Raw genomic sequence first — 13635 nt, 5'->3', positions numbered from 1 at the left:
GAATGAAGTGGATCAAACACGCATTTTCTCCCCTTATCTCTGGTGCAAATGTCTCACAATTATTCTGCTTTTGAATTTCAGTATCAGTTCTGGTGTGATGAAGCAAGTGCTACAATTGTGAGAGTAGGGAAGTACTCTTCCCAGTGTAAGACCAGGGAAGCAGTGTCTATTCTTTACAAGCAGTTTGAGAAGTTTGTTTGGCCCACTGTGCCCCAGCAAGAGGAGAGGATCAGCCAAATCACAGAACTGGCTGTCCATCTGCATGGTAAGGGGACAGATCACACACAACAAACCACCATCTAGATTTTAGAAACAATTTTTCGGGTCTGGGTCATCTTTTTTGAGAGGGGTAAGGAAATGGATGCTTACGTAGCTTATTGTACATATAGCTGAACAAAAATGTTGTTTCAAAATGTAGGGGGGTTATGTCCCCCTGTCCTTAGTGGAAGTTACGCCCATGACACTGGCATTGAGGACTGTATGAATTGTCTTTAATGTACAGGTGCTGAGGAGGGAAAGAAGTATATGGAGAAAACTCTCACCAAACACAATGAGATAGTGGAATCGATAAAGGAACTTTGTAATGGATTAATGGATTTGGAGGCTAAACTACAGGTACGATGAATTTGTTGGAGGGGCCTAGTAATTTTCTTCAGTAATTTTAATAGAAAAGGACCTAAAAATATGTGACTTTCCTCTGATTTCAGAATGAGGCTGTGAAGGAGGAGCCTGAAATAAAAAAAATGCATAATGTCATACAAGAGGAAAACAAACAAGAACAAAAATCAAACCAAGAAACAGAGAAAGCTGAGATGTACCCCCAGGAGTCTCTTGATGTTGTAAGTTTATTGAGATGGAAACAGGACACTACTTTGTCTGCTTCAGTGGGTTTGAATCCCACTTCTGACGCCACCTGTAAACTGTAAAAAACAAACAAACAATAGTTTCAGTATCACAATTGCTTACTCATAGTATGTTAAATGAAATGTGGGTTCCCTGCATTTATTCAGTCTGAGCTGAAAGAAACTGGACACACTCCTGAACTAACCATGGGAGGGAACGGGAAAGAGGTGCCCATCAAAACATTAGAAAATACAAGAAGCAAGAAACCTCATATCCGCAAAACAAGGAGCCAGGACCTTCCAGACAAACACCACCCAGAACATCACAACAAAGTGTTATCAGAGAGCAGGTACCTGCAACCGTGCATCTCCGCCACTATCCACACGTAGTTTAGTTTAGTTTATTTGCACAAATATAAAGACAGTTTGTAACAGTAAGAAAACAAGAGTATGAGCAGAAAAAAAGCCTAAAAGGGCTGGTTGAGTAACTTTGCGATCACACATACAACACACACACTCTCCCCTTTTTCTGTTATGTTGATATTTCATTATATAGATATTTTTGCTATTGTAAAGAGACTTTGGTTTGATGAAAAGGGCTATATACAACCCATGTATTATTATAATTATTATTATAGGTATCACACACAAAAGGCGTACTCAGAGATGAGCAGAGTGGAGACGATCACCAGCAGGTCAACACAGGAGAGTAAAGAGCAGCTGAGCACCTCTTTCTGCTGCACACACACCTTCAACCTGTCCTGTTCACCACTGGAGAGGGACAGGAAAGTCCATGTGCTCCAACAGGCAGGGATCAAGTCTCTGGTCACCTCTCCTACTCTTCCTCCTCCCCCAGCCTTCACTTCAGCTCCTAGCTTCTTTGATATACAGAGAGAGTTCCAGAAGAAGGAGAGACAGGGCCCTGCTCAGAGGAACTTCCCTGGGTTTCATACTTCTAATACTGATCAGATTGGTCTTCTTACAGTAAGTCCTCAGTAAGACTATTGGCTTTCCAATTATCATACCTTATTATCATACTTTTTTTCTGGCCCAAAATCCCATGAATAAGGGATGTGCATGTGACTATACATCAAATTTCAATCAATCAAATGTATTAAAAAGCCCTTTTTCATCAGCCGATGTCACAAAGTGCTATACAGAAACCCAGCCTAAAACCCCAAACAGCAAGCAATGCAGGTGTAGAAGCAGGGTGGCTCGGAAAAACTCCCTAGAAAGGCAGGAACCAAGGAAGAAACCTAGAGAGGAACCAGGCTCTGATGGGTGGCCAGTCCTCTTCTGGCTGTGCCGGATGGAGATTATAACAGAACATGGCCAAGATGTTCAAACGTTCATAGATGACCAGCAGGGTCAAATAATAATAATCACAGTAGTTGTAGAGGGTGCAACAGGTCAGCACCTCAGGAGTAAATGTCAGTTGGCTTTTCATAGCCGATCATTCAGAGTTAAAGACAGCAGGTGCTGTAGCGAGAGAGAAAGAGAGTTGAAAACAGCAGGTCTGGGACAAGGTAGCACATCAGGTTTGTGAACAGGTCAGGGTTCCATAGCCACAGGCAGAACAGTTGAAACTGGAGCAGCAGCACGACCAGGTGGACAGCAAGGAGTCATCAGGCCAGGTAGTCCTGAGGCATGGTCCTAGGGCTCAGGTCCTCTGAGAGAAGAGAAAGAGAGAGAGAGAATTAGAGGGAGCATACTTAAATTCACACAGGACATTGGATAAGGCAGGATAAATACTCCAGATATAACAGACTGACCCTATCCCCCCGACACACAAACTATTGCAGCATAATTACTGGATGCTGAGACAGGAGGAGTCGGGAGACACTGTGGCCCCGTCCGACAATACGGACAATAGTAGTGTACATGTAGGTATGTACGGCAGGACCAAATCGGAAAGATAGATAGGAGCAAGCCCATGTGATGCTTTGTAGGTTAGCAGTAAAACCTTGAAATGGCCCTAGCCGTAACAGGAACCCAACAATTAGAGGCTAGAACTGGAGTAATATGATAAAAAAATGTTGGTTCTAGTCAAGATTGTAGCAGCTGTGTTTAGCACAAGCTGAAGTTTATTTAGTGCTTTATCCGGGTAGCCGGAATGTAGAGCATTGCAGTAGTCTAATCTAGAAGTGATAAAAGCATGGATACATTTTTCTGCATAATTTTTGTACAGAAAGTTTCTGATTTTTGCAATGTTACGGAGATGGAAAAAAGCTGTCTTGATAGGTTTGTCAAAAGAGAGATCAGGGCCCAAAGTAATGCCAAGGTCCTTTACAGTTTTATCTGAGACGACTGTACAACCATCAAGATTCATTGTCAGATCTTGGGACCTAGAACTAGCATCTCTGTTTTTCCCGAGTTTAAAAGTAAAACATTTGCCGCCATCCACTTCCTTATGTTTGAAACACAGGCTTCCAGGGAGGGCAATTTTGGGGCTTCACCATGTTTCATCGAAATGTACAGCTGTGTATTGTTCGCATATAAGTGAAAGTTAACATTGTTTCCGAATGACATCACCCAGAGGTAAAACATATAGTGAAGACAATACATGCTATTATTGTGTATTTGTTTATTTTTTCCAATCCTTGCAGGGCGAGGCTTTCTCCCAAGATGTATCACCCCTGCTGCCTCCCGCAGGTGGTCTGACAGAGGGGAACCTTCAGCGGCATAACCTCATGACAGAAGAGTCCCTGTCCAATGACGAATATGAGTGCACTTCCCCCGACGACATCTCCCTGCCCCCGCTCTCCGAGACCCCAGAGTCCAACATCGTCCTATCAGAGAATGACCTGGACCTGGATGGTTTCTGTCTCAGCTCCCAGTCCCACACCATTCACATCAACCAGTACAGCCACCAGTTACGCTCCACACGTAATAATGAAAACAACAACAGCCAGAGCCAACAGAGGATCAGAGAGCAGACTGAAAGCTGCCACTCTCCTACATTCGGCCTCAACACCAAGTTCAGAGAGGAGTCCTCTTCTTTCATCCAGAGCACCCTGACTGTCCCAGCACCGATCCTGGTCTCAAACACACTCTCCAGTATTCTGAAAAGCAAGGGAATCCCCAACCTCCCTAATCTCCCACCAGTCGGCCCCCTAGGCCTAAACGAGTGCCACCAGACCGTGTATTCCGTGCATGAGAGCTCTGTCACAGAGACGCAGGAGTGTGTGCATGACCCAAGCAGCGTGATGGTCCGAGGAGCTGCCATGCCCTCTGCATTCCCCACTGCTGCCACCACTCGTTCTCTTAACACGCATGCTACCCCCTCCCCATTAACCACCACAGCAGTCACACCCACAGACCCGGGCCAAGACCCAGACCTGTGCAATCCAACAGCCATCAAAGAAGAGATCAGGCTGCCTGGTACCAGCCGGTCCGTGGGGAGCACCCTAGCAGGCCAGGGCCCTCCTCACTTCTCCAAACTACTGTCTAGTCCCACAGTTATGGAGGGATCGCCTGTGACCCTGGAAGTGGAGGTCACTGGATTTCCAGAGCCTACTTTAACATGGTGGGTAGCTCATAGGCATTAGTTGTAGTAATAGACCAATATTTATATAATAGTAGCATAGTGGCTGTGTTTGAAATGGTGTTCTATTCACTATAAAGTGCATTACTATAAAGTGCCCTGTTCAAAAGTAATGGACTATATATGGAATAGGGTGCCATTTTGGAGACAGAGTATTTGGTGCAAGTGATAAATAGTAGAATTTTCTCATTTTAATCAAATATTTCTATTCTTTTTGTTCTTCATTAACATGACAAGTTATTAGCATAAACGGTCACTGCTTATTCTACAAGCAAACTGTACACCAATGTGTTTGGAGTATTCTATAAATCAATTCCAAAAGGATCGTTCAGGTGGAGAGGAGAAGACACATTGAGAAATGATAAGATCGATTTATATACTGCATGAATAGTGAAACTCAAGTCATTTTTGGTGGAAAACATTTATTCCATTTCATTTTACTCAAATAATTTGTGAGTTTTTTTACTAATCTTACGTTTGTTTTTTTCTTACTTTTTAATAACATAACTTTTATATAACACAAGTTCGATCATTTGTCACTTTAATAGAACATTGAATAATCTAATTGCTTGGATTGATTGTGTTTCAGCTCACCCTCTGATAAATAGGAATGTGATTTGTGTCTTTCTTGTGTTGTGATTGTGTTTTGTGTTATAATTCACTTCTTGCTTCAGGTTCAAGAATGGAGAGAAACTGACCAATGATGAGCACATAGAGCTGTCACAAAAAAAAGGCAAACATGCATTGTTCGTAGAGAAGGTCACTGAGACCGACGCAGGCCTCTATGCGTGCCGGGCCGTCAACCCAAGCGGCACCCTGTCCTCTAGTGCCGCTCTTCAGGTGAAAGCACGTAACAACAGCTGTCCCGAACCCGACTACGCTCTTCTCAAGCTGGACTGGCACACTTGTTTTGGTACTCTGTGTTTTCTCCTGTACCTCCTGTACTCATTGCTGTTATGAAGTAATACAAAATATTATATCAAGCTTTTCACTGCCAGACCCTTTTCCACTCTCACTGTAATGGAAAGTAGTGTTGATGTTGCACATTAGTACACTGGATAACCCTAATTTTAACTGTGAAATCTGTAAGGCTGCCTGAGGTGTCACTTCTGAACCTGATCCCAATAACCACTTACATACTACACCCAAAACACCAACTGTGTGTATGAATGTGAGCTTAATTTATTTGTAGTTTAGACAATTGTTTAATTTGTGCATAAAACCAAATTATATCTCAACTTCAGTCAAAATATCCTTAATATTATACTTATATTTTATCTGCTTTTTATCTAAGTTAGCGCATTTGATTCTGTGCCTCTATGACCAAATGTCCTACAATTAATGAGAGAATAAGGTATATTTATTAATAAATGATAAAAACAGTAATTTAGCTATTTCTTCAGTTTCAATACTGTATTACAGTGCATTCGGGAACTATTAAAACCCCTTGACTTTATTTCACATGTAGTTTTTTTCATCATCATTGTACACACAATACCCCATATTGACAAAGCAAAAACAGGTTTTTAGACATTTTTGCACCCCCCCCCCCAAAAAAAACGGAATTATCACATTTACATAAGTATTCAGACCCTTTGTTCAGTACTTTGATGAAGTACCTTTGGCAGTGATCACAGCCTGGAGTCTTCTTGGGTATGATGCTACAAGCGTGGCACATCTGTATTTGGGGAGTTTCTCCAATTCTTCTCTGCAGATCCTCTCATGCTCTGTCAGGTTGGATGGGGAGCGTCGCTGCACATCTATTTTCAGGTCTCTCGAGAGATGTTCGATCGGGTTCAAGTCTGGGCTATGGCTGGGCCACTTAAGGACATTCAGCCACTTGTTCTGAAGCCACTCTTGCGTTGTCTTGTCTGTGTGCTTAGGGTCGTTGTCCTGTTGGATGGTGGACCTTTGCCCCAGTCCGTGCAGCTGAAAAACACCCCTACAGAACAATGCTGCCATGACCATTCTTCAACGTAGGGATGGTGCCAGGTTTCCTCCAGACGTGATGCTTGGCATTCAGGCCAAAGAGTTCAATCTTGGTTTCATCAGACCAGAGAATCTTATTTCTCATGGTCTGACAGTCCTTTAGGTGCCTTTTGGCAAACTCCAAGCGGGCTGTCATGTGCCTTTTAATGAAGACTGGCTTCTGTCTGTCCACTCTACCATAAAGGCCTGATTGGTGCAGTGCTGCACCGAACTTCTTCCATTTTAGAATAATTGAGGCCACTGTGTTCAATGCTGCAGAAATGTTTTGGTACCCTTCCCCAAATCTGTGCCTCAAACTAAACCTGTCTCAGAGCTCTACGGACAATTCCTTCAACCTCATAGCTTGGTTTTTGCTCTGACATTCACTGTCAACTGTTGGACCTTATGTAGTCAGGTGTGAGCCTTTCCAGATTATGTCCAATCAATTTAATTTTCCACAGGTGGACTCCAATCAAGTTGCAGAAACATCTCAAGGATGATCAATGGAAACTGGATGCACCAGAGCTCAATTTCGAGTCTCATAGCAAAGGGTTTGAATACTTATGTAAATAAGGTATTTCTGTTTTTAAATTTTGTATAAATGTGCAAAAATGTCTAAAAACCTGTTTTTGCTTTGTCATTATGGGGTATCGTGTGTAGATTGACGAGGGAAAAAATGTTTTTAATCTTTTTCAGAATAACACTGTAACGTAACAAATATGGGAAAGGGTCTGAATACTTTCCGAAAGCACTGTATGCCCTTCCTATAAAAGTCTCAATCTTTGAGATATGATGGTAAATTGTGTTAGCCAAGTCCCCTTAAATATCAATGTCTTTCAAATAAAGTAATGCTTCTGATATCTAAAAGTTGTATGTATTTTTTGTGCTTTCTCTGCCACTACATTGTCATAGCTGTTTTATGGTTCTAGCTACAATTTAATGCACATGTATCAAACATTTCAGATTGAAAGATCTGTAGGAAGAGAACTGAGGTGTTCAGTTCTTGCATTTTACTAGTCTGCATTATGACTGGGAAATTGTCTACCTAGGAAAGTCAGTTAAGAACAAATTCTTATTGACAATGACAGCCTACCCCGGCTAAAATGGATGAAGCTGAGTTAATTGTGCGCCGCCCTATGGGACTTCCAATCACAGCCGGATGTGATACAGCCTGGATTCGAACCAGGGACTGTAGTGACACCTCTTGCACTGAGATGCAGTGCCTTAGACCACTGCACCACTCGGGAGCCCACACTAAAATCATATAACCACATGAAACTACTCTCACCTATAACACAATTAAATATGCAACGAAAATGATCACATGGCATTTTGACATACAAATAGCACTTGGTTTCAAAGATACAGTATATCTGTAGTGTTGAAGGAATACCTCGCATGACATTACTTGATTTGTAGCTTTGCCTCATTAGTTCACGATTTGTTTTACAAAACAAAAATAAGTTAAATGTTTTAGTTATTAGGTAAGACAGTTGAAAAAAATATACTAATAACTGGAAATCTCAGACTGTGCCTTTAAGGTTGTCTGTTCTGCTGTTGTACTGTATGTTGTGGGGTAACAAAATCTCTCAGGTCGAGCTGTGGTTCCCTTTTCTCAGGTTACACCTCTTCACTTCCATGTACCTCTCTCTCCATCTCCCCACTCCACTAACTACTACTTCACTCCGGAGATGATAAGGCTGGCTCCAGTCCTGTGATAGAGGGCTGAGATAATAGCTTGAGATTGGCCTGCCTGAACATTTATTTGCAACAGATAGAGGAGTAAATCAAATCAAATCAAATCAAATCAAATGTATTTATATAGCCCTTCGTACATCAGCTGATATCTCAAAGTGCTGTACAGAAACCCAGCCTAAAACCCCAAACAGCAAACAATGCAGGTGTAAAAGCACGGTGGCTAGGAAAAACTCCCTAGAAAGGTCAAAACCTAGGAAGAAACCTAGAGAGGAACCAGGCTATGTGGGGTGGCCAGTCCTCTTCTGGCTGTGCCGGGTAGAGATTATAACAGAACATGGCCAAGATGTTCAAATGTTCATAAATGACCAGCATGGTCGAATAATAATAAGGCAGAACATTTGAAACTGGAGCAGCAGCACAGTCAGGTGGACTGGGGACAGCAAGGAGTCATCATGTCAGGTAGTCCTGGGGCACGGTCCTAGGGCTCAGGTCCTCCGAGAGAGAGAAAGAAAGAGAGAATTAGAGAGAGCATATGTGGGGTGGCCAGTCCTCTTCTGGCTGTGCCGGGTGGAGATTATAACAGAACGTGGCCAAGATGTTCAAATGTTCATAAATGACCAGCATGGTTGAATAATAGTAAGGCAGAACAGTTGAAACTGGAGCAGCAGCATGGCCAGGTGGACTGGGGACAGCAAGGAGCCATCATGTCAGGTAGTCCTGGGACATGGTCCTAGGGCCCAGGCCAGTTGAAACTGGAGCAGCAGCATGGCCAGGTGGACTGGGGACAGCAAGGAGTCATCATGTCAGGTAGTCCTGGGGCATGGTCCTAGGGCTCAGGTCCTCCGAGAGAGAGAAAGAAAGAGAGAAGGAGAGAATTAGAGAACGCACACTTAGATTCACACAGGACACCGAATAGGACAGGAGAAGTACTCCAGATATAACAAACTGACCCTAGCCCCCGACACATAAACTATTGCAGCATAAATACTGGAGGCTGAGACAGGAGGGGTCAGGAGACACTGTGGCCCCATCCGAGGACACCCCGGACAGGGCCAAACAGGAAGGATATAACCCCACCCACTTTGCCAAAGCACAGCCCCCACACCACTAGAGGGATATCTTCAACCACCAACTTACCATCCTGAGACAAGGCCGAGTATAGCCCACAAAGATCTCCGCCACGGCACAACCCAGGGGGGCGCCAACCCAGACAGGCTGACCACAACAGTGAATCAACCCACCCAGGTGACGCACCCCCAGGGACGGCATGAGAGAGCCCCAGTAAGCCAGTGACTCAGCCCCCGTAACAGGGTTAGAGGCAGAGAATCCCAGTGGAAAGAGGGGAACCGGCCAGGCAGAGACAGCAAGGGCGGTTCGTTGCTCCAGAGCCTTTCCGTTCACCTTCCCACTCCTGGGCCAGACTACACTCAATCATATGACCCACTAAAGAGATGAGTCTTCAGTAAAGACTTAAAGGTTGAGACCGAGTTTGCGTCTCTGACATGGGTAGGCAGACCGTTCCATAAAAATGGAGCTCTATAGGAGAAAGCCCTGCCTCCAGCTGTTTGCTTAGAAATTCTAGGGACAATTAGGAGGCCTGCGTCTTGTGACCGTAGCGTACGTGTAGGTATGTACGGCAGGACCAAATCAGAGAGATAGGTAGGAGCAAGCCCATGTAATGCTTTGTAGGTTAGCAGTAAAACCTTGAAATCAGCCCTTGCTTTGACAGGAAGCCAGTGTAGAGAGGCTAGCACTGGAGTAATATGATCAAATTTTTTGGTTCTAGTCAGGATTCTAGCAGCCGTATTTAGCACTAACTGAAGTTTATTTAGTGCTTTATCCGGGTAGCCGGAAAATAGAGCATTGCAGTAGTCTAACCTAGAAGTGACAAAAGCATGGATTAATTTTTCTGCATCATTTTTGGACAGAAAGTTTCTGATTTTTGCAATGTTACGTAGATGGAAAAAAGCTGTCCTCGAAATGGTCTTGATATGTTCTTCAAAAGAGAGATCAGGGTCCAGAGTAACGCCGAGGTCCTTCACAGTTTTATTTGAGACGACTGTACAACCATTAAGATTAATTGTCAGATTCAACAGAAGATCTCTTTGTTTCTTGGGACCTAGAACAAGCATCTCTGTTTTGTCCGAGTTTAATAGTAGAAAGTTTGCAGCCATCCACTTCCTTATGTCTGAAACACATGCTTCTAGCGAGGGCAATTTTGGGGCTTCACCATGTTTCATTGAAATGTACAGCTGTGTGTCATCCGCATAGCAGTGAAAGTTTACATTATGTTTTCGAATAACATCCCCAAGAGGTAAAATATATAGTGAAAACAATAGTGGTCCTAAAACAGAACCTTGAGGAACACCGAAATTTACAGTTGATTTGTCAGAGGACAAACCATTCACAGAGACAAAGTGATATCTTTCCGACAGATAAGATCTAAACCAGGCCAGAACATGTCCGTGTAGACCAATTTGGGTTTCCAATCTCTCCAAAAGAATGTGGTGATCGATGGTATCAAAAGCAGCACTAAGGTCTAGGAGCACGAGGACAGATGCAGAGCCTCGGTCCGATGCCATTAAAATGTCATTTACCACCTTCACAAGTGCCGTCTCAGTGCTATGATGGGGTCTAAAACCAGACTGAAGCATTTCGTATACATTGTTTGTCTTTAGGAAGGCAGTGAGTTGCTGCGCAACAGCCTTCTCTAAAATTTTTGAGAGGAATGGAAGATTCGATATAGGCCGATAGTTTTTTATATTTTCTGGGTCAAGGTTTGGCTTTTTCAAGAGAGGCTTTATTACTGCCACTTTTAGTGAGTTTGGTACACATCCAGTGGATAGAGAGCCGTTTATTATGTTCAACATAGGAGGGCCAAGCACAGGAAGCAGCTCTTTCAGTAGTTTAGTTGGAATAGGGTCCAGTATGCAGCTTGAAGGTTTAGAGGCCATGATTATTTTCATCATTGTGTCAAGAGATATAGTACTAAAAGACTTGAGCGTCTCTCTTGATCCTAGGTCCTGGCAGAGTTGTGCAGACTCAGGACAACTGAGGTTTGGAGGAATACGCAGGTTTAAAGAGGAGTCCGTAATTTGCTTTCTAATAATCATAATCTTTTCCTCAAAGAAGTTCATGAATTTATCACTGCTAAAGTGAAAGTCATCCTCTCTTGGGGAATGCTGCTTTTTAGTTAGCTTTGCGACAGTATCAAAAAGGAATTTCGGATTGTTCTTATTTTCCTCAATGAAGGTAGAAAAATAGGATGATCGAGCAGCAGTAAGGGCTCTTCGGTACTGCACGGTACCGTCCTTCCAAGCTAGTCGGAAGACTTCCAGTTTGGTGTGGCGCCATTTCCGTTCCAATTTTCTGGAAGCTTGCTTCAGAGTGGCTATTCTTGATAAAATCACTAGTATTTGACATGCAAACACCCCATTTAATTCCTGCAGTTACTCAGCAGACATTGACGGTAATTAGACAATTCATTCTGAGACTTTATTTTGGTAAACATTTGTGTCTACTGATTGACTTACCTTCACCTTGAACAAAGCACAAGCTCATCTAATTTGAAGAATATATCCTGCTGGACCTACTTGACCTAATCAAACAATGTCATACATACAGTAAATAGTTAAACCTGGTCTCCCCAGCCTAACAATGTCATACATACAGTAAATAGTTAAACCTGGTCTCCCCAGCCTAACAATGTCATACATACAGTAAATAGTTAAACCTGGTCTCCCCAGCCTAACAATGCCATACATACGGTAAATAGTTAAACCTGGTCTCCCCAGCCTAACAATGTCATACATTGTCACGCCTTGGTCATTGTATTTTGTGTTTTTGTCATATGTTTGGGTAGGCCAGGGTGTGACATGGGTTTATATGTTATGTTTCGTATTGGGGTTTGTATTATTTGGGATTGCGGCTGATTAGGGGTGTGGTATAGGCTTGGCTGCCTGAGGCGATTCTCAATTAGAGTCAGGTGCTTTCGTTGTCTCTGATTGGGAACCGTATTTAGGCAGCCTGAGTTTCGCTTGGTATTTCGTGGGTGTTTGTTCCTGTCTCTGTGTTGTAGTCACCAGATAGGCTGTAATTAGTTTCACGTTCTGTTTGTTGTTTTGTATTCTGAGTTATTTCATGTACCGCATTTCATTCATTAAAGTCATGAGTAACCAACACGCTGCATTTCGGGAACACCGTTACATACATACAGTAAATAGTTAAACCTGGTCTCCCCAGCCTAACAATGCCATACATACGGTAAATAGTTAAACCTGGTCTCCCCAGCCTAACAATGTCAAAGATACAGTACATAGTGTAAGCTGGTATTCCCAGGATCTACTCATCAGTTCTTGTCAAAGCCAGAACATAAGGGTATCCTGGTGGGAAGAGATCTCTTCCTGGAGTGTGTCATCTCGGAAAGTCTGCTCCCCGTGTCATGTGGTTAAAAGATAGTGTGGTTGTAGCTTGTGGTGAAGGCGGGCAGGTGAACAATTAAACTTGAAAACATTATACACAAACGTACAACATACATACATCAGACAATTTAAAAACAGAAGAACAGGCTTGTAAAATTACATTATTGAACTTTACATGACAGTTTTAAAGAACGTTATGTGAATACCAAGTAACACAATTTTCCACACAAAAAAAGGTCAGGACATACAGGCATGTTTCAAAACAGAAGTCGACATTACACATAAAAGTCATTGCTCATATTCCTGTTGGACCTGATAATATTTGAGTTGTAAAACACATAAGCACACAAGTCCAGGACTACGCTTAGTCGGTGTCTGGGAAACGGTCCCTACATGTTTGCAGGGTGTATTTAGCCTACCTACAGCTAATCCAAAGAGGGTTTTTCTTGAACAGATGAAAAAAACTTTATTACCCTACAATGTCCGATTTAAAGGCAAAGTAACACTCACGTTCTGCTAAAAAGGAGTGTTGTTGTGCCAGATTCTGGGAAGTATGTGTGTGTTGCTAAGAATGAAAGGTGAAGTCTGGTGTTCTACAAAAGTGGTAGTCAATGGTAGTTGCAGGTAAACCCTTACATTTTTTAAAATCCTCTACGTGTTTGAAACAAGAAAAGTTCATTTTTTCTTTAACCTGAGTACATAACTGTCCACAAATGTGAATTTGGGACGGGTGATTTTAATATTTCAAGAAATGTGACTTCTCAACTTCTGTTGTCTGTGTTCCCCTGGCAGGGCCGAGTCAAAGTGTCTCAAAGCCCTGGCAGTCGTCATGATCAACACACTGAAAATACAGATGGGAAAACACTTAATTCATCCTCAACAAGTTTAACAAGATAAAAATGTAAGATGATCAGGAGGGAAAATAGGGAGTCTGGGGACTTAAATAAAGACAATGTATTAATTGGAGTTTGAAAGACTGGCATGAAATACTTTTTTATTAATTCCGTTCTAATGTATTGTCCAATACATATCTGAATGTGTTATTGGAGTGCTGTCTATTTCAGTCTTTATGTTTTGAAGAATAATCTGTGAGTGAGCATGTTTTTTGTGTCAGAGAATATATGACAATGAGAAATCATTAGATACAGACTGGGAAATATTT

The 13635-nt window shown here is 42.5% G+C and overlaps 1 protein-coding gene across 1 annotated transcript in view; it reads left to right on the top strand.

Moving 5' to 3' along the window:
• Positions 1-7215, top strand: part of LOC115111357 (coiled-coil domain-containing protein 141-like) — a 50096-nt gene extending 42881 nt beyond the window's left edge. The window contains 7 exon segments of the mRNA XM_029637326.2: positions 82-265; positions 503-615; positions 708-839; positions 1011-1192; positions 1481-1826; positions 3449-4368; positions 5061-7215. Of these exon segments, the coding sequence (XP_029493186.2) occupies positions 82-265; positions 503-615; positions 708-839; positions 1011-1192; positions 1481-1826; positions 3449-4368; positions 5061-5346 (2163 nt within the window). The 3' untranslated portion in view covers positions 5347-7215.
• The last annotated feature ends 6420 nt before the right edge of the window (positions 7216-13635 follow it).

This window comes from Oncorhynchus nerka, linkage group LG3 (assembly GCF_034236695.1).
Source record: "Oncorhynchus nerka isolate Pitt River linkage group LG3, Oner_Uvic_2.0, whole genome shotgun sequence".
Lineage (NCBI taxonomy): Eukaryota > Metazoa > Chordata > Actinopteri > Salmoniformes > Salmonidae > Oncorhynchus > Oncorhynchus nerka.
This window is presented reverse-complemented; position numbering and strand designations above follow the sequence as displayed.